Source organism: Mytilus californianus, unplaced genomic scaffold (assembly GCF_021869535.1).
Source record: "Mytilus californianus isolate M0D057914Y unplaced genomic scaffold, xbMytCali1.0.p SCAF_2, whole genome shotgun sequence".
Classification (NCBI taxonomy): Eukaryota; Metazoa; Mollusca; class Bivalvia; order Mytilida; family Mytilidae; genus Mytilus; species Mytilus californianus.
The window spans coordinates 115,993,877-116,017,167 of record NW_026262668.1 but is presented as its reverse complement, the minus strand read 5'-3'; the positions used below and the strand labels follow the sequence as shown (position 1 = coordinate 116,017,167).

At 33.1% G+C, this 23,291-nt stretch overlaps 1 protein-coding gene across 4 annotated transcripts in view; it reads left to right on the top strand.

Moving 5' to 3' along the window:
* The window catches only part of LOC127730827 (flotillin-1-like), a 55,041-nt gene that overhangs the window by 17,758 nt on the left and 13,992 nt on the right, over nt 1-23,291 (top strand). For all 4 annotated transcript variants that reach the window (XM_052239431.1, XM_052239428.1, XM_052239427.1 and 1 more), the window contains exon 7: nt 14,164-14,316. In XM_052239431.1, coding sequence (XP_052095391.1) covers nt 14,164-14,316 — 153 coding nt within the window. The remainder of the gene's footprint in view (nt 1-14,163; nt 14,317-23,291) is intronic.

Sequence of the window (23,291 nt, the reverse complement as noted above, 5' to 3'; positions counted from 1 at the left end):
TGGTATAGTAAGATACCCTTTTGGTGCAACTAAGTTGGAATACCCTGAATAATCCCCCATGTAGTTTAATTTTGATTTATTTTTATCAAGGATTTGTATAGTGAAAAGGATTGGAATCTCGCGGTATATCGACACTTCTCGCGTATCGTGAGATGTTGCGTACTCGCCACTATAAATTTATACGCGCCTGTTAGTAAACATCCGGTCGAACAGCGTGTATTGCAAGATAATCATTTCTGACTTGTTTGTTGTTAGGTTTAGTTTGTTTTAGCATCTTTATTCAATATTTTGTTTTAATTCGCAAAGATATCACGATTCCTTCTGAGTATGTCATATTGAGGACCTCTCTCAAGCTGGAAAATAAACTTTGATAGTCGTTTACATTTGGCAGTTGCCGAAAATTATCGTAGTTATGTTGTTGTTTTTCTAGTGATCGTAATTTGAGTAGCCCAACACGTCTTTATGATACTTGTAATAGCTGTTTAAGATAACCCCAAAGAGAAGGTCAAAACAATTATTTATTTTCGCAGCTTGTCTTTGTCCTTTCTTCTAGTATATGAAACTGACCCAACTACCACAAGAGCATTGACCATGTTGACAGTTAGAGGAAATCATACAGTCTTCAGTATAGTCAGTCTCCATACAATATCTGTATGTTGATTTTTTATCATAGTTAAGTTATGAATAAATTTAACAGAATCAATATACATGTACAAATGTAAGGTCCGCAACAAATGAGAAATTAAATGAATTCATTGATTTTCAAGAATTCTCGTCTGTTCAAACTGCAAATACATGAGTTGTAACTGGAACTATAGAGGTTTGAGTTCATTGAAGGACTGGCAGGAAGTTAAAAATAAGTTCATGATTATAAACAACAGTAAAATAGAAACTGAAATGATATGGAGTAAATGTACATGTACATGGGACTAAATCGCACCCAATACATAGAAAACATAGAAAATTATCAATGAACATGGCTTTTATTCCTGTTCTTCATCTTGACAGTTGATGTAGGGTCTTCAACAATAAATGTATCATTCATATCCTAAAATCAATGGTTGTACCCATGGCAAGTACAAGTAAATTTCCCTTGTGAAAAACATTAGTAACACAAGCAACTAATAGCATTTAACGAATAACTTTGATGGGTTATCTGCTTATTGTGTCATACACCCTACTCATAATTTGTTTCACATTTTTCACGTTGTGGCCTTTTAGAGACTATACAATATGGGTTTTTCTCATTGTTGAAGGCTGTACAGTTGCCTATAATTGCTTACATCCACTTCATTTGAATTTGATGGATAGTTGTCTCATTGGCATTCATACATCTCCTTATTTTTATATTGGTAAAGATTTGACATTTTTTATTAGCATTAAGAGCATATATAAGTGGACAATCATTTCATTTTTAGGGGGTAAGGCAGGAGGAGTTCTCTTGGACAGATTATTCACAAATAGTCAATATTATTTCATTTTTATCTGTTGCTCAGATTGTTTATGTCACAATGCTTCATTTTCACTTTTTTACATAATTTTTCATGCTTAATGTGAGGCAGAAATGCAGCAGCTTATTCATTTTCATCTTGAACGGGCAACATTATTTCTTCTACTAATTCTCACCAAGCTAAAATATTCATTCCCACATCACCCCACCTTCATCCCATTGACCCAATAAATCCATTGGTTATCCACTTTCGAAAAGTACCTACATTGTACCTAGAAAACCTATCTTAGTGAACACTGACCTGTCTTCGTTTACATCCTTGTCCTTTGATCTCCTGATAGTTGTCTTAATAGCAATCGTACCACATCTCCTTATTTTTATACCCACATGAAATATTTTTTTACATTCCTTATGAACCAAGCATGAAAGACCAAAAAAATGGAACATTGTTACAAACTAAACTATCTAGGAACACCCAACCACAGAAATGCTGGTACCTGCTATGACATGTATGAAGACATGTATTCTGGATGTCTTGTAATAAAAGAATAAAATTGAGAATGGAAGAAGTTTGTTCTTGCTGACAAATTTTATTAACACACAAAGCAATATTAAAACATGTTAATTTTCCAAGTCCTTTTTTAATTCCATTCATGACACTATTTGAATAAATAAATATATAGTCACTGGTTGGATTTTACATATTGATAATGGTGATTTCATACTCTGGTTAACTTCCGTCTTAAGTTTGTCACAGGAGCTGACACAATTTGTATTTGAATTTTTGGAACATAAAGTATCCTCTGCGACGTGTACATCATAGAAAATACATTCTACAAATGTATGTCTTCTAGAGGCTTGATTTGATGCCTTTCCCTGTATTGCATGCAGTATGAGTGATCATTTTGTAAGTCAGAATATGGTGTTATTTCTTGCACTTTCACCACAAAGAAACATATCTCCTTTCTTTAACCTTGGTTTCCTGAAAATAACAAACATTTTTTTTTGTAAGACTAAAATACATAAAATATAATTAGGGTTTCCCTGACATTTTCCATATTGTAAAATTATAATATTAATCCATTTAATTTCAAAGCAAAAAAAATAAAACATTACATGTAAAACAAAATACACCTGCCTACTACAAATTAAAAACGAATAAGAATCTAAAAATTACATTTTGTGGCAGTACTAGTACTAGTGCTGAAAGCTGTCAGAGCTGGATAGAATTCAACTAAGAATATAATGATTTTAAAGTAATTCTGGTATCAGTATTATTTTATATATTTAATAATGTAGTTACCTGATTATTATCCACAGCCATAACCAACTATTGTCTTCAGAGAGAAGTACTATTAGAACACAAAATAACTTTTACATCTGAAAGTAAAAAACTTAATGCAAATATGATGTTAAACAATTATACACAGTAACTGAAATTTTATTACTTATGTATCAAGAGTAAGCTACTCTCCTAGCTGTCCATATATAAAAGCTAAACAATTATTTTTTATCAAATAACATTTAGAGAATTTTGCAGTAATTTAAAAACGAATAATTGGGCACTCGTCACTGCTGGGTTATGTTTAATCTGTTACTGTTTAAACCATGTAAACAGATGTAATTTACATGTTCACTATAATAATGCTGGGATATGTATTTTATTGAAATTAATCCAGTTATCGTGGGTTTTATGGTATACATATATATATATATATATATATATATATATGAACATTAACAAAGTAACACAGTTCATAATACATCACAAAAATAATAAAATACAAGACATGAATTTATGTAGAATGTGGAGTCTGGTCAGAAAAAGTTCAGAATTTTAAAGTCCGCATTTGCACATTATGCATCCTATACAAGTACATAACCGGTTGATTGTATTGGGGTAACAAGGATTAATTATGTACTTTAGAAGACATGTAGCCATCCCAAGAATATCAAATGTTTGACCATGACAACATAAAGTTTTTTACTATTTTGGTATTTCTTTATATTTCAAATGATGAACCCAGACGCCCAAGAGTCCTGACAATACATGTATGAAGAGTTTATAGTAGTGAGCTGAGAGTTTATAACTGCTCCTTGATGAAGTGCCTAATTTTACTTTCAAATTCTCCATACATGTACATGTGAATGGACCGTTCTTTTCTTTTTGGTTTTTGTTTATGAGTGTTAAGAAAGTTTGTGTATTGTGGAACACTTTTTGACAACAAAGTAAAAGCCTGAAAAATAGTCTTTCATAAAATTTCTTTTTATTCATTTGGGCAGTTAGAAAAATTATACTGGTCTGGGACGAGCGCTTGTGATTTATCCTGAAGACGGCAATATATATTTTTTATTTCATTAACTGAATTAGTCGCACTGAAATCGTACCCTTATCCCCCACACTTTTAAGCACATATTTACACATATACAAATGTAACTATCTCCTGTTATCTTTGGTACAGGCCTGAGGTATACCAAAAAATTGGAGAGATAGACAGTCTTAATATATGATAGTAAGAACACGCCTTTAACTTGTAAGTTAATAGTGTCCCTATATTTTCACTTTATACTACTGCCAAAATATGCTATCACCTATGACAGTAGCCTATGTGCAGTATGATATACTCATGTGTGGTGAACGTAAATAAGCAGGGTTCTGTAAACCCTTGAAGGCAAAAAGAATTTCCCAGTACATTTTCACATCAATTCTAACGGAAAAAGCAATACCTTTTGGTGTAAATGTCCATGAAACGACAGATGCAAACTATATATTATACTGTAAACATTTTTCATCACGTTCGAGGGACTACAGGAAGTTTATTTATGTTAATTTGGTCCCGCCCATTATAACGACTTTTGGATGCATCTAGTAACCGTAGCGGTATTTTGAAAATATGATAATATCACACGTTATCATTTTACAAGCCAAATGTTTTAGAAAGTACAACAAATAAACTATGATAAATTGATATAATTACGTTTTGGTGTTGAAATCGACCGATTGTGGCACTTTATTGATATTTTATCAGTCCACCCTTTTTTGCACTGACGCGGGACGATTTTTGACGGTTGGTCTGAAATAACCATTAAAATAACAATAACGAAAGCTCCTTACACTATATAGTTTATAATATGCACGCACCACACACATTTATTTCATATAATCCAAGTTTCTGAACACAATTCCGTATTATGAAGGAGGAGATTGAGATTAAATTGTGGTTTGGACCGCCTATTTGGGCGGGATTATTACGATGACCAATAGATAAAATGCATGGTATATTTAGATGCAGACAATGTGTTTTGTAAAGATATCAACTGTTTTTTGAATCAGAACTGTCATAAACTTACACTTAAAAGTATCACATCATGTAATTTTGTTATAGTATACTTACAAAACGTCGAGTTTATCTGGAATTGACATAAATTCAACTTGTAATGGTGGACGAAAAACGACTAACGAGATGCATCACGGTAAATCTCGCAAAATCTCATCATACGCAGCTTATTTCAATACAGGCAATGCAAATAGTCCACGAGATTCCAATCCTTCTCACTATACAAATCCTTGTTTTTATTAAACATTTAAGTAATTGTTTTCACTTGGAATATAAGTCAAAGGTATTGACAAACAGCATTTAGATTTTTGCCAGTCGCAAAACTGCCAGTCAAATTTGCTTTACTAAAATAGGTGTCTTGTATCTCTTTTGGACCCCACAATTCATCTTTTGGGTTTGTGTGGCTAAAAAAAGAGGGGGGGGGGGGGGGGGCTTTCGTTTAGGTCAAAGAATTTGTTCCCATCTTGATTCAAAAACCTTATTCATTTTTTAGAACAACCCAAAAACATTTTTTATTCAAATTTGAGTGTTGAATTTTATAATTTTTTATCAAAAATAAATATTTGTGATAACTCCTTCCTGAAAAGAAAAAAATGTTTAGATCTTTATTATGCATGTCTGTTTGAGAACCATTTCATAAGACCGATGATTTCTATAGAAATCATTGATGGGACCCATTATAAATACTTTTTTTTTTTATTATTCCTGGAGTAGATAATAATTTTCTTTTAATCTTTGGGAATTATTCAATTTGTTTTTATGTTAAAATAATTAACTTCATAATTTTGATGAAGAAAATCCATTTCAATTCAATTTTTTTTCATCAAAATGATGATTTACATTTTCATCTATCAACAAACTTTATAAATTGTAGTGGCATGGTCGGTCAACTGATAAGTTGTATGGCTGATTACAGGTAAAGCAATAACTTCTATTTGACAGTTGCATGTACTCTGGGGTGTGGAATACCTTAATTTTATGGGGAACATCCTGTCCATGTGTAATACTTAATATATTCCAACAGATGACATAACACTAATTTTTCTTCTGTTAAATGAATGATTTGTATATCATCATAATTTGCTATTTATATAAACCACATTTTGGTATAATAATTATTTACCATATCAACATTGAATATTATGAATGTAGAATGAAATATGTCTACAGTATGATTGGTTTGAATCATTTAATTTATAAGATTTAGGAATCAAAATTTGTAATTATTTAAAAACCCACATTGAAATTGTTTTATATCAACACACCCACATTTGAATTATTTTATACTTTAGATTTCAGCCATATTTGCATTTGTAAAAATATTTATATACCCAAATTTTCAATTATTTTACATGCCCAACTTTTATTTTTGTTGTAAAGAAGTGTAACTTGAAACAACAGTATATCATATAAAGAGAAATAAAGATTAAAGTTATATCAAGAATATTGGTCATGATTTGTAAAACTCAGAACTGTCAATTAAATTTAAGACACGATTCAAAATGTTCAGAATATGTCAAGCCATACTGAGAAAAAATAAGAATGTCGAGAATATGTCGAGAAATTTCAAGACAGTATTCAAATGTCAAGAATTTGTCAAGAAATTTTAAGACCATATTCAGAATGTCGAGAATATGTCGAGTAAATTTCATACAAATTTAATATAAATGAGAATTTGTCAAGAAAAATTAAGACACAAGTCATACTTTTGGAGAATGTCGAGTAAAAGTTCATGCAAATTAAGACAAAAACTGGTCTTTTCAGACTTTTAGACTTTTGTAGTGAGGTTCCATATCACAAAGGGAAAGCTGGAATTGAGTTTGGGGGTAATTGCCCAAAAAGTTTAGGAATAAGGGGCCAAAAAGGGGCCAAAAATAAGCATTTTTCTAGTTTCCAGACAATAACTTGTGTTCAAATATATGGATCTCTCTGACATTGTACTGCAAGGTACCATACCACAAAGAGAAGGCTGGGATTGATTTTGGGGGTAATTCCCTCAAAATTTTAGTAATTAGGGGCCATAAAAGGGCAAAAAAACAAGCATTTTTCTAGTTTCAGGACAATAACTTGTGTGTAAGTGTATGGATCTTTATGAAATTGTACTGCAAGGTTCCATATCACAAAGGGAAAGCTGGGTTTGAGTTTGGGGGTAATTGTCCTAAACATTTAGGAATTTGGGGCCAAAAAGGGGCCAAAAAACAAGCATTTTTCTAGTTTCCAGACAATAACTTGTGTTCAAGTGTATGGATCTCTCTGAAATTGTACTGCAAGGTACCATACCACAAAGGGAAGGCTGGGATTGAGTTTGGAGGTGATGAATCATAAGGGGGTTCAAAAAATTGGGGGGGATATTTTTTTCCTTTTTTTTTCTTTAAAATTTTCCATTTTAAATTGGTTATTTCTGATTTATATATAAAAGCAAATAATAATGATATGGTTTGGATAGGTAAATTAAAATTTTTTAAGTTCTTAGACCACTTTCATTCTGTGTGAGGAACCTATGCTGTGTCAAATATTTAATTACAATCCAAATTCAGTGCTGTATCAAGCTTGAATGTTGTGTCCATACTTGCCCCAACTGTTCAGGGTTCGACCTCTGCGGTCGTATCAAGCTGCGCCCCAGCGGAGCATTTTATTACAACTACTAGGCCGATACCACTGCTAGTGTATTGTTTGTCCCTGATGATAACACAAGCCCAGTAGTCTGTACTGACATAATATATTATTGACATCAGTCATGTTTCACTACTGTCCATAACATGTTAAAATCATTTGAAACTCCAATGTTTTTCTATCCAGAGGTATAGATGGCTTAAGCACAATTTTGAACTTTTAACTTTTAAATGCTTTTCAACTTCCTTTTTGATTTGGCCTTCCAACTGTTTTATTTTGTGTGCCATCAAAGATTCTTATGTAGACAAAACATGTGTTTGGCATACCAAATTAAAATCATTCCATGTTTTGACTTTTCCTATACAATGCTTTATGTACAGGCTGTAACTTTTCCACATACTATGTATTAGTCCATATTTTGACTATTCCCCATACCATATATCAGTAGATGTAGTAACAATTCCCAATACCATTTACTGTTAAAGAAAGAATTGTGTTTTGTGTGTATTGCAAAAGTGAACACACAAGATTATAGAAAACTTGTACTTCATTGACATTTGTGGTTTACTTCCACAAACTACTCAATATTGGTATCCCACAAATAATCAATCCTCAGTTCCAGACCATACTATTCCTCATACAATATATCAGGAGATGCTGTAACTTTTCCCCCATACCATACCATGTATCAGTCCATGTTTTGACCATATCCCATACCAAATATCATTAGATGCTGGAACTATTCCCCCTTCTATGGATCAGTCCATGTTTTGACCATAACCCATACCAAATATCATTAGATGCTGGAACTATTCTCCCTTCTATGGATCAGTCCATGTTTTGACCATAACCCATACCAAATATCATTAGATGCTGAAAGTTACGAACTATTCCCCCTTCTATGGATCAGTCCATGTTTTGACCATAACCCATACCAAATATCATTAGATGCTGGAACTATTCTCCCTTCTATGGATCAGTCCATGTTTTGACCATAACCCATACCAAATATCATTAGATGCTGAAAGTTACGAACTATTCCCCCTTCTATGGATCAGTCCATGTTTTGACCATAACCCATACCAAATATCATTAGATGCTGAAAGTTACGAACTATTCCCCCTTCTATGGATCAGTCCATGTCTTGACCATAACCCATACCAAATATCATTAGATGCTGAAAGTTACGAACTATTCCCCCTTCTATGGATCAGTCCATGTTTTGACCATAACCCATACCAAATATCATTAGATGCTGAAAGTTACGAACTATTCTCTCTTCTATGGATCAGTCCCTGATTTGACCATACCTCATACCAAATATCATTAGATGCTGAAAGTTACGAACTATTCTCTCTTCTATGGATCAGTCCCTGATTTGACCATACCTCATACCAAATATCATTAGAAGCTGGAACTATTTCTTCTATGGATCAGTCCATGATTTGACACTTCCCCAAACCAAATACCATTTGATGCTGGAACCATTCCCCCTTCTATGGATCAGTAAATGCTGTGACCATACCTCATACCAAATATCATTAGATGCTGGAACTAGTCCCCCATCTATGGATCAGTTAATGTTTCGACCATACCCCATACCAAATATCAGTATATGCTGAAACTATTCCCCCATCTATGGATCAATCCATGTTTTGACCATACCAAATACCATTAGATGCTTGAATCTCTCCCTTCTATGGATCAGTCCATGCTTTGACCCCATACCAAATATCAGTAGATGCTGGAACTATTCCCCAGATCCTGTAATGGACCTGTATCATTCCATACTTTGACTTTACACAACCTATATCAGTCCAATTTTCAATATTGACATAGTTATTATATTTTACTCTACTGAATCTTAATCAAACAAACGACCATATCATAAATATCACTTCTCAGAATGAATTATTATTAAAAAAGATTTGTGGGCTTTTGAAAGTTTTAATTTTTAGCTATAAAAATCTTCAAATACATGTTCATGAAATTTTGTTAAAAGTGAATATTTTTTCACAATAACTAACATATAAGTATATAATTTATATGAGACAAGTTAAACTTACCTGATGTTTGAATGTGAAATTCAAAATTTTCTAATTTAATTCCTATATACATGTAATTCACTATTGTGTTATCTTATGCTTGCTCACATTAATACACTCACACATATCTTCATCTTTCATTATTAGTTTGATTTTCTCATGATCTAGTACAGCTTTTTAGTTTTGTAATTAATTATCTTAGAGGTAGCTATAAATGAATGATACATGTATATTGAATTTTCATGTGCATGTCATTCCTTGCTTTGGTATCTGGAAATTTTATGTCCATGTAAATTCTTAAGCAAAAAGAAAAGAGTTGGTTGCAATTTTGCAAGATTTCAAGTTAACAGGAAGCAACTTTCCCTTGATATATGACTTATAACCTACTTTTTTAGCTCACCTGGCCTGAAGGGCCAAGTGAGCTTTTCTCATCACTTGGCGTCCGTCGTCGGCGTTAACTTTATACATTTTGAACTTCTTCTAGAGAACCACTGAATGGAATGAAACCAAACATGGCATAAATGTTCCTTATGAGGTGCTGACCAAGTGTTGTTACTTTGTAGCGGATCCATCATCCAAGATGGCCGCCAGCAGGGGACTTAGTTTAACATAGGACCCTATGGGAAATACATACAAATGTCTTCTTTTAGAGAACCACTGAATGGAATGAAACAAAACATGGCATGAATGTTTCTTATGAGGTGCTGACCGAGTGTTGTTACTTTGAAGCCAATCCATAATACAAGATGGCCGCCAGCGGGGGACTTAGTTTAACATAGGACCCTATGGGAAATACATACAAATGTCTTCTTTTAGAGAACCACTGAATGGAATGAAACCAAACATGGTATGAATGTTCCTTATGAGGTGCTGACCGAGTGTTGTTACTTTGAAGCCAATCCATAATCCAAGATGGCCGCCTGCAGGGGACTTAGTTTAACATGGGCCCCTATGGGAAATACATACAAACGTCTTCTTTTAGAGAACCACTGAATGGAATGGAACCAAACATGGCATGAATGTTCCTTATGAGGTGCTGACCAAGTGTTGTTACTTTGTAGCGGATCCATCATCCAAGATGGCCGCCAGCGGGGGACTTAGTTTAACATAGGACCCTATGGGAAATACATACAAATGTCTTCTTTTAGAGAACCACTGAATGGAATAAAACCAAACATGGCATGAATGTTTCTTATGAGGTGCTGACCGAGTGTTGTAACTTTGAAGCCGATCCATAATCCAAGATGGCCGCCAGCGGGGGACTTAGTTTAACATAGGACCCTATGGGAAATACATACAAATGTCTTCTTTTAGAGAACCACTGAATGGAATGAAACCAAACATGGTATGAATGTTCCTTATGAGGTGCTGACCGAGTGTTGTTACTTTGAAGCCAATCCATAATACAAGATGGCCGCCAGCGGGGGACTTAGTTTAACATGGGACCCTATGGGAAATACATACAAATGTCTTCTTTTAGAGAACCACTGAATGGAATGAAACCAAACATGGCATAAATGTTCCTTATGAGGTGCTGACCAAGTGTTGTTACTTTGAAGCCGATCCATAATCCAAGATGGCCGCCTGCAGGGGACTTAGTTTAACATGGGCCCCTATGGGAAATACATACAAACGTCTTCTTTTAGAGAACCACTGAATGGAATGAAACCAAACATGGCAAGAATGCTCCTTATGAGGTGCTGACCAAGTGTTGTTACTTTGAAGCTGATTCATCATCCAAGATGGCAGCCAGCGGGGAATTAGTTTAACATAGGACCCTATGGGAAATACATACAAATGTCTTCTTTTAGAGAACCACTGAATGCAATGAAACCAAACATGGCATGAATGTTCCTTATGAGGTGCTGACCAAGTGTTGTTACTATGAAGCCGATCAATAATCCAAGATGGCCGCCAGCGGAGGACTTAGTTTAACATAGGACCCTATGAGAAATACGTACAAATGTTTTCTTTTAGAGAACCATTGAATGGAATGAAACCAAACATGGCATGCATGTTCCTTTTGAGGTGCTGACCAAGTGTTGTTACCTTTGAAGCTGATCCTTCATCCATGATGGCTGCCAGATGGGGACAATGTTTAACAAAGGACCCTATGGACAATACATACAAATGTCTTCTTTTAGAGAACCACATACTGAATGGATTGAAACCAAACATGGCATGAATGTTCCTTATGAGGTGCTGACTAAGTTTTGTTACTTTGAAGCTGATCCTTCATCCATGATGGCCGCCAATGGGGGGACTTCCTTTAACATAAGACCCTATGGGAAATACATACAAATGCTTCTTCTAGAGGTGCACTGAATGGAATGAAACCAAAACATGGCATAATGTTTCTTATGAGGTGCTGATTAAGTGTTGCTACTTTGTTGCCGATTTACTGTTCAAGATGGCCACCAGGATTTTTTATTAAATTGCAGGACCAATATTAAACCAAATTTGGCCTCACTCATTATTAGGGTATCTGTTATGATTTTAATCTATTTTTACATGATTTCCAAAACCAAAGTAGAATCAGGTGAGCGACACAGGCTCTTGAGAGCCTCTAGTTTTATGAAATTGTTGTCTTAAGCATGAGAAATTAAAAACAGATTTGAACTAGTTTTTTTTTGCATCAATAATTTTACAATCTCAGAGTTTCCTCATTAACTATAACTGTTAATAGTTCCTTTTATACTTATACATGTTATAAAGGTATTTGTACAGCTGTATAAACCAACTAAATATTTAATATATGGAAACAGAACCCTTATATGTCTGCTGTGGTCATATCTAGTAAAATATTTTGATTCTCAAATACTCAAAGTATAGAATTCATTCAATTTAGTGATTGCCAAACTTAACTAAAACCATTGAAAACCCTTTTGCAATTAAAAAAATGTTATGACATGTTAAGGAGGAAAATGTATGTTCTTGAAAAATTTGCTTGCCTGCCAAATTATAAATAGATTGACTTTTATGTACTCGGACAGATATTTAATATAATACACTGTTAAATAAGAAGGTATAAGATTGCAGATCACTAAGAATGTGTATAAGTATGAAAATTTACTGGTAATAAATGTTTTCTAGAGATATACACGTTTTGTGGAAAGAAGTCAAATTGAATGCACTGAATAAATATTAATGTCAAGTTAATTGATTATTATTGATTTGTAAATTACATAAGTATCTCCAGTTATAAATGAGAATTAGTATTTGTCACAAAACAATATATAAATGTTTATAATCAAATAGTCTTTTATTTGTTTCCTTTCCTAGTCATGACAATGCTACTGACCATTGATTGAATTGTTAAGCATCTACACAGAGGTCCATTTTAACATTTGCACTGACTGAAATCACTATCACACTTAAATATTAAAAAAACAAACTGGTTGTATAACTGCATAATGAAAAAAACCCAATCTGTAAATGATTTTTCTTTTACAATTGAAAATAGCTTTATTTAGTAATTTATTTGGCTCTGAATATAAATACATGTTGTAGTTTTCATGTTTATTTCTGATAAGATCAATATCATCTAGTTCTATAAGCATGGCTGTTATTCTCATAGGAATGTCTAATTGTTCATGCATTAATTTCTATTGATTTTTGTTTCTGATATCAATATGAGATATGTTTGTAGAAACAAATGGTCTGTTGATACTGCCAATATGTCTTCAAATATGAATAATGAATTTTCATATTTTGATTGATTTCCCTATAGATTTGATTTTAAATAAAGCTATGAAATATTTTGTTACATATGAGCAAATATTGAACACTAGTAAGGTTGTCTGGTAGTAGTGGATAGCACTGTAGATCTACATAAAACTTCACCATGATTACATTAAGATGTGAATTAACAACAAAAAGTTGTTTGACCTTCATTTCTAGGTTTTTTCCTCAGTTTGACCTTTATTTCTAGGTCTAGTCCTCAGTTTGACCTTCATTTCTAGGTATAGTCCTCAGTTTGACCTTCATTTCTAGGTAAAATCCTCAGTTTGACCGTTATTTCTAGGTATAGTCCTCAGATTGGCCTTCATTTCTAGGTAAAGTCCTCATTTTGACCTTTATTTCTAGGTTAAGTCCTCAGTTTGACCTTCATTTCTAGGTTAAATGATCAATGTTTTTTTGATTCAAATAGTTTGATGTGAGGTGTATTGGTTTTATACATGAATGCATCAAATATGGACAATACACATTATGTTGAATGATATGATTTACTATCTTGTTGCCATTTTCTTATAAAGTACTTAAAAAAATAAGAAAGTAAAATTGTTTTTTAGGCAAAATTTCAGGAGAACCCTTTTTAGACGATTGGTTTTGTTACGATTTAAAATAAACCAGTTCTACCAAAGGATAAGACAAAATATACATCGAAGGTTAAGATCACAGTCATATAAGGGGGAGGGAAATAGATCCATATTTATTTTAGCTCTATATTTCCTAGGTCAAATTCATATTTGCTATCTAGTGGTTTCTGTATACTAGCACATATGGCCCAATCCATCTTTATATTTTTGCCTCAAAGAAAGAATGAGATATATCGGTGTTGACAGTTTTTTACCCTAATGTTTACTGTAGTCCAAACAATGTTTTTGCAGGAGTTAATGATACATAATTTTTTAATGGGAAAATAAAATATTATTGCGATCTTCAATTAGTGCTTTAATGTTTATACATCATTATTATATGGTACATTTTAAAACAGGAAGCCATTGCAGAAGAGGCAAGAATGACTGCTCGCTATGCTAATGATGTAGAAATTGCAAAGGCCCAGAGAGATTTCGAGTTGAAGAAGGCACATTATGACCTGGAAATTCAAACAAAAGCTGCAACTTCAGAACTAGCTTATGACCTACAGGTACAATTTTTATGCCCCACCTACGATATTAGAGGGGTATTATGTTTTTCAGCCTGTGCGTCCGTTCGTTCGTCTGTCTGTCCCACTTCAGGTTAAAGTTTTTGGTCAAGGTAGTTTTTGATGAGTTGAAGTCCAATCAACTTGAAACTTAGTACACATGTTCCCTATGATATGATCTTTCTAATTTTAATGCAAAATTAGAGTTTTGACCCCAATTACACAGTCCCCTGAACATAGAAAATGATAGTGCGAGTGGGGCACCCATGTACTATGGACTTATTTTTGTTCTTCATATGTTAAAACAAATATAATAATGAATATTTTTTTGTTGAATATAAAAATGATTCTATTGAAAATTGATTTACATACAAAAGTTCTGTATTAATGTTCCAGACTGTATGAGTATTTGAGCCAGTTTTGGTTTGGAAAACTAGTTGTATATTCCTGCAAAGGAAGTTGGAATTAACTCGAAAAATACCTATATGGTCTGAATACTCACATGGTCCTGGTAATTAATACGATGAAAATGAAAAGTTTCTTTTAGCATTAATTGCATAAGGTATGACAACCCTTCAATGTATCATAAATTTAGAGTTTCAAAACATGAAATTTTGACTTATTCAATCATATGGTAATCATTGTTACATGATTAATGAAATAAAGTGAATATTACTCACTAGTTATAACTATATAGTCAAAACATTTTACATGGTCACTATTGATTTTTCCTTACACAAAACACTATATTGACTTAAGTAATATCTTTAAAAAATTTAAATGAACAATTAAACAAGAAGTCGACTGTTTAACACAAAAAAAGTAGAAATTAAATTTTTATGCACCCGCCGTAGCGGAGGGGACATTAAGTTTTACCCTTGTCCGTCTGTATGTACGTCCGTTCGTCCCAAAATTGGTTTCTGTTCTCTGAATTGAGTTTGCCTCAACCAAATGTTATAAAACTTATACACAATGCTTATAACCGCAAAATACAGATCAAGTTTGAATTTTGGTAGCGTCACTCTAACTGTTCTAGAGTTATGCCCCTTTGTAAATGGAAAAATTACAAAATTTTTAGTTTCCTTTCTCTAACTTAAGTTTGCCTCAACCAAATGTTATGAAACTTATACACAATACTTATTACCACAAAACACAGATCAAGTTGAATTTTGGTGGCGTCACTTTAATCATTATCGAGTTATGCCCCTTTATAAAATGGAAAAAAATGCAAAATTTTTAGTTTCCCTTCTGTAACTTAAGTTTTCCCCAACCAAACATTATGAAACCTTTACACAATACTTATTACCACAAAACTCAGATCAAGCAGAAATTTGGGTAGCGTCACTGTTCTTGAGTTATGTCCCTTTATAATGTTGTATGCAAGCGGGCATCATCTGTGTCCATGGGGACACATTCTCCATTTATTTCCTTTTTTGTGCCCCACGCTACACATGGGGGGTGGGGGGACATAGAAATACCGGCCGGTTTCAGGTCTCGTTAGCGCTTTCACATGTACAATTATAGGCAGATTTTTATAAAACTTATAACATAGGTTTATATCAGTGCCGATCAATTATTTTTAAAAGAGTTATGCCCCTTGGAAATGTTAATTATAAGGAAAATTGCATTGTTAGCGCTCTCATGTGTACAATCTTGCCAGATTTTTATGAAATTTATATTGTAGGTTTATATCAGCTATGTCCCGGATGAGTTCAAAAATCAGTGATGATCAATTATTTTTAAAAGAGTTATGCCCTTGGAAACATTAATTAATTATATGAAAAATTGCATTGTTAGTGCTCTCATTTGTACAATTCTTGCCAGATTTTTTTGAAATTTATATTATAGATTTATATCAGCAATGTCTTAGATGAATTAAAAAATCTTTGGCGATAAATTAGTTTTAAAAGAGTTATGCCCCTTAGAGATATTAATTATGTGGAAAATTGCATTGTTAGCACTCTCATGTGTACAATTCTTGCCAGAATTGTTTGAAATTTATATCTTAGGTTTATATCAGCAATGTCTTTGACACTTTGAAAATAAATGGAGTTCAAATATTTTTAAAGAGTTATGCCCCTTTCAGGGGTCCCACACCAGGGGAAGTGAGCGACTATGTCACCCTATGTTGTCCACGGTATTATACTCCAACATTACAATTGCTTGACAGGATGTACTATAAGCAAGAAACAAGAAAAAAACTCGATTTTGCGATGTTTGTTTATTGTCCGCCATCTTGGTTATTGGAAAGGGGGGGGGGGGGGGAACCAAAAAAAAAAGACTTGGCTCCTGTGGATTCACTTATGGACCAAAAATTCCACAGAATAAAGGCACTTTAAAGTCACTTTAGCAAAGGAAAAATAACATGCACCAAAAATTCCACAGGATAAAGACACTTTAAAGTCACTTTAGCAAAGGAAAAATAACAGAAACACCAAAAATTCCACAGGATAAAGGCACTTTAAAGTCACTCTAGCAAAGGAAAAATAACAGAAACACAAAAAATTCCACAGGATAAAGGCTCTTTAAAGTCACTCTAACAAAGGATAAATAACAGATACACCAAAAATTCCACAGTATAAAGGCATTTTAAAGTCACTTTAGCAAAGGAAAAATAACATACACCAAAAATTCCACAGGATTAAGGCACTTTAACGTCACTCTAGCAAAGGAAAAATAACATGCACCAAAAATTCCACAGGATAAAGACACTTTAAAGTCACTTTAGCAAAGGAAAAATAACAGAAACACCAAAAATTCCACAGGATAAAGGCACTTTAAAGTCACTTTAGCAAAGGAAAAATAAAATACACCAAAAATTCCACAGGATAAAGGCCCTTTAAAGTCACTCTAGCAAAGGAAAAATAACAGAAACACAAAAAATTCCACAGGATAAAGGCTCTTTAAAGTCACTCTAACAAAGGATAAATAACAGATACACCAAAAATTCCACAATATAAAGGCATTTTAAAGTCACTTTAGCAAAGGAAAAATAACATACACCAAAAATTCCACAGGATTAAGGCACTTTAACGTCACTCTAGCAAAGGAAAAATAACATACACCAAAAATTCCACAGGATAAAGGCACTTTAAAGTCACTCTAGCAAAGGAAAAATAACAGAAAAACCAAAAATTCCACAGGATAAAGGCACTTTAAAGTCACTTTAGCAAAGGAAAAATAACATACACCAAAAATTCCACAGGATAAAGGCCCTTTAAAGTCACTCTAGCAAAGGAAAAATAACAGAAACACCAAAAATTCCACACGATAAAGGCTCTTTAAAGTCACTCTAACAAAGGATAAATAACAGATACACCAAAAATTCCTCAATATAAAGGCATTTTAAAGTCACTTTAGCAAAGGAAAAATAACATACACCAAAAATTCCACAGGATTAAGGCACTTTAACGTCACTCTAGCAAAGAAAAAATAACATACACCAAAAATTCCACAGGATAAAGGCACTTTAAAGTCACTTTAGCAAAGGAAAAATAACATACACCAAAAATTCCACAGGATAAAGGCACTTTAAAGTCACTCTAGCAAAGAATAAATAAGATATACCAAAAATTCCACAGGATAAAGGCACTTTAAAGTCACTTTAGCAAAGGAAAAATAACATACACCAAAAATTCCACAGGATAAAGGCACTTTAAAGTCACTTTAGCAAAGAAAAAATAACCTACACCAAAAATTCCACAGGATAAAGGCTCTTTAAAGTCACTCTAGCAAAAGAAAAATAACAGAAACACCAAAATTCCACAGGATTAAGGCACTTTAAAGTCACTCTAGCAAAGGAAAAATAACAGAAACACCAAAATTCCACAGGATAAAGGCACTTTAAAGTCACTCTAGCAAAGAATAAATAACATATACCAAAAATTCCACAGGATAAAGGCACTTTAAAGTCACTTTAGCAAAGGAAAAATAACATACACCAAAAATTCCACAGGATAAAGGCACTTTAAAGTCACTTTAGCAAAGAAAAAATAACCTACACCAAAAATTACACAGGATAAAGGCTCTTTAAAGTCACTCTAGCAAAAGAAAAATAACAGAAACACCAAAATTCCACAGGATAAAGGCACTTTAAAGTCACTCTAGCAAAGGAAAAATAACAGAAAAACCAAAAATTCCACAGGATAAAGGCACTTTAAAGTCACTTTAGCAAAGGAAAAATAACATACACCAAAAATTCCACAGGATAAAGGCCCTTTAAAGTCACTCTAGCAAAGGAAAAATAACAGAAACACCAAAAATTCCACAGGATAAAGGCTCTTTAAAGTCACTCTAACAAAGGATAAATAACAGATACACCAAAAATTCCTCAATATAAAGGCATTTTAAAGTCACTTTAGCAAAGGAAAAATAACATACACCAAAAATTCCACAGGATTAAGGCACTTTAACGTCACTCTAGCAAAGAAAAAATAACATACACCAAAAATTCCACAGGATAAAGGCACTTTAAAGTCACTTTAGCAAAGGAAAAATAACATACACCAAAAATTCCACAGGATAAAGGCACTTTAAAGTCACTCTAGCAAAGAATAAATAACATATACCAAAAATTCCACAGGATAAAGGCACTTTAAAAGTCACTCTAGCAAAAGAAAAATAACAGAAACACCAAAATTCCACAGGATTAAGGCACTTTAAAGTCACTCTAGCAAAGGAAAAATAACAGAAAAACCAAAATTCCACAGGATAAAGTCACTCTAGCAAAGGAAAAATAACAGAAACACCAAAATTCCACAGGATAAAGGCATTTAAAGGTCACTCTAGCAAAGGATAAATAACATAAACCAAAAATTCCACAGGATAAAGGCACTTTAAAGTCACTTTAGCAAAGGAAAAATAACATACACCAAAAATTCCACAGGATAAAGGCACTTTAAAGTCACTTTAGCAAAGGAAAAATAACCTACACCAAAAACTCCACAGGATAAAGGCACTTTAAAGTCACTCTAGCAAAAGAAAAATAACAGAAACACCAAAACTCCACAGGATAAAGGCACTTTAAAGTCACTCTAGCAAAGGAAAAATAACAGAAAAACCAAAATTCCACAGGATAAAGGCACTTTAAAGTCACTCTAACAAAGGATAACAGATACACCAAAAATTCCACAGGATAAAGTCACTTTAGCAAAGGAAAAATAGCATACACCAAAAATTCCACTGGATAAAGGCACTTTAAAGTCACTCTAGCAAAGGAAAAATAACATACACCAAAAATTCCACAGGCTAAAGGCACTTTAAAGTCACTCTAGCAAAAGAAAAATAACAAACACCAAAATTCCAAAGGATAAAGGCACTTTAAAGTCACTCTAGCAAAGGAAAAATAACAGAAACACCAAAATTCCACAGGATAAAGGCACTTTAAAGTCACTCTAGCAAAGGAAAAATAACAGAAAAACCAAAATTCCACAGGATAAAGGCACTTTAAAGTCACTCTAACAAAGGATAAATAACAGATACACCAAAAATTCCACAGGATAAAGGCACTTTAAAGTCACTCTAACAAAGGATAAATAACATACACCAAAAATTCCACAGGATAAAGGCACTTTAAAGTCACTTTAGCAAAGGAAAAATAACAGAAACACCAAAATTCCACAGGATAAAGGCACTTTAAAGTCACTCTAGCAAAGGAAAAATAACATATACCAAAAATTCCACAGGATAAAGGCACTTTAAAGTCACTTTAGCAAAGGAAAAATAACATTCACCAAAAATTCCACAGGATAAAGGCACTTTAAAGTCACTTTAGCAAAGGAAAAATAACATACACCAAAAATTCCACAGGATAAAGGCTCTTTAAAGTCACTTTAGCAAAGGAAAAATAACATACACCAAAAATTCCACAGGATAAAGGCACTTTAAAGTCACTTTAGCAAAGGAAAAATAACATACACCTAAAATTCCACAGGATAAAGGCACTTTAAAGTCACTCTAGCAAAGGAAAAATAACATACACCAAAAATTCCACAGGATAAAGGCACTTTAAAGTCAGTCTAGCAAAAGAAAAATAACATACACCAAAAATTCCACAGGATAAAGGCACTTTAAAGTCAGTCTAGCAAAAGAAAAATAACATACACAAAAAATTCCACAGGATAAAGGCACTTTAAAGTCACTCTAGCAAAGGAAAAATAACAGATACACCAAAATTCCACAGGATAAAGGCACTTTAAAGTCACTTTAACAAAGGAAAAATAACATACACCAAAAATTCGACAGGATAAAGGCACTTTAAAGTCACTCTAGCAAAGGAAAAATAACAGAAACACCCAAAATTCCACAGGATAAAGGCACTTTAAAGTCACTCTAGCAAAAGAAAAATAACAGAAAAACCAAAATTCCACAGGATAAAGGCACTTTAAAGTCACTCTCACAAAGGATAAATAACAGATACACCAAAAATTCCACAGGATAAAGGCACTTTAAAGTCACTCTAACAAAGGATAAATAACATACACCAAAAATTCCACAGGATAAAGGCACTTTAAAGTCACTTTAGCAAAGGAAAAATAACAGAAACACCAAAATTCCACAGGATAAAGGCACTTTAAAGTCACTCTAGCAAAGGAAAAATAACATATACCAAAAATTCCACAGGATAAAGGCACTTTAAAGTCACTCTAACAAAGGATAAATAACATACACCAAAAATTCCACAGGATAAAGGCACTTTAAAGTCACTCTAGCAAAGGAAAAATAACAGAAACACCCAAAATTCCACAGGATAAAGGCACTTTAAAGTCACTCTAGCAAAAGAAAAATAACAGAAAAACCAAAATTCCACAGGATAAAGGCACTTTAAAGTCACTTTAGCAAAGGAAAAATAACATTCACCAAAAATTCCACAAGATAAAGGCACTTTAAAGTCACTTTAGCAAAGGAAAAATAACATACACCAAAAATTCCACAGGATAAAGGCACTTTAAAGTCACTTTAGCAAAGGAAAAATAACATACACCAAAAATTCCACAGGATAAAGGCACTTTAAAGTCACTTTAGCAAAGGAAAAATAACATACACCTAAAATTCCACAGGATAAAGGCACTTTAAAGTCACTCTAGCAAAGGAAAAATAACATACACCAAAAATTCCACAGGATAAAGGCACTTTAAAGTCAGTCTAGCAAAAGAAAAATAACATACACAAAAAATTCCACAGGATAAAGGCACTTTAAAGTCACTCTAGCAAAGGAAAAATAACAGATACACCAAAATTCCACAGGATAAAGGCACTTTAAAGTCACTTTAACAAAGGAAAAATAACATACACCAAAAATTCCACAGGATAAAGGCACTTTAAAGTCACTCTAGCAAAGGAAAAATAACAGAAACACCCAAAATTCCACAGGATAAAGGCACTTTAAAGTCACTCTAGCAAAAGAAAAATAACAAAACACCAAAATTCCACAGGATAAAGGCACTTTAAAGTCACTCTAGCAAAGGATAAATAACAGAAACACCAAAATTCCACAGGATAAAGGCACTTTAAAGTCACTCTAGCAAAGGAAAAATAACAGAAACACAAAAATTCCACAGGATAAAGGCACTTTAAAGTCACTCTAGCAAAGGAAAAATAACAGAAACACAAAAATTCCACAGGATAAAGGCACTTTAAAGTCACTCTAGCAAAGGAAAAATAACAGAAAAACCAAAATTCCACAGGATAAAGGCACTTTAAAGTCACTCTAACAAAGGATAAATAACAGATACACCAAAAATTCCACAGGATAAAGGCACTTTAAAGTCACTCTAACAAAGGATAAATAACATACACCAAAAATTCCACAGGATAAAGGCACTTTAAAGTCACTTTAGCAAAGGAAAAATAACAGAAACACCAAAATTCCACAGGATAAAGGCACTTTAAAGTCACTCTAGCAAAGGAAAAATAACATATACCAAAAATTCCACAGGATAAAGGCACTTTAAAGTCACTTTAGCAAAGGAAAAATAACATACACCAAAAATTCCACAGGATAAAGGCACTTTAAAGTCACTCTAGCAAAGGAAAAATAACATACACCAAAAATTCCACAGGATAAAGGCACTTTAAAGTCAGTCTAGCAAAAGAAAAATAACATACACCAAAAATTCCACAGGATAAAGGCACTTTAAAGTCAGTCTAGCAAAAGAAAAATAACATACACAAAAAATTCCACAGGATAAAGGCACTTTAAAGTCACTCTAGCAAAGGAAAAATAACAGATACACCAAAATTCCACAGGATAAAGGCACTTTAAAGTCACTCTAACAAAGGATAAATAACAGATACACCAAAAATTCCACAGGATAAAGGCACTTTAAAGTCACTCTAACAAAGGATAAATAACATACACCAAAAATTCCACAGGATAAAGGCACTTTAAAGTCACTTTAGCAAAGGAAAAATAACAGAAACACCAAAATTCCACAGGATAAAGGCACTTTAAAGTCACTCTAGCAAAGGAAAAATAACATATACCAAAAATTCCACAGGATAAAGGCACTTTAAAGTCACTTTAGCAAAGGAAAAATAACATACACCAAAAATTCCACAGGATAAAGGCACTTTAAAGTCACTCTAGCAAAGGAAAAATAACATACACCAAAAATTCCACAGGATAAAGGCACTTTAAAGTCAGTCTAGCAAAAGAAAAATAACATACACCAAAAATTCCACAGGATAAAGGCACTTTAAAGTCAGTCTAGCAAAAGAAAAATAACATACACAAAAAATTCCACAGGATAAAGGCACTTTAAAGTCACTCTAGCAAAGGAAAAATAACAGATACACCAAAATTCCACAGGATAAAGGCACTTTAAAGTCACTTTAACAAAGTAAAAATAACATACACCAAAAATTCCACAGGATAAAGGCACTTTAAAGTCACTCTAGCAAAGGAAAAATAACAGAAACACCAAAATTCCACAGGATAAAGGCACTTTAAAGTCACTCTAGCAAAGGAAAAATAACAG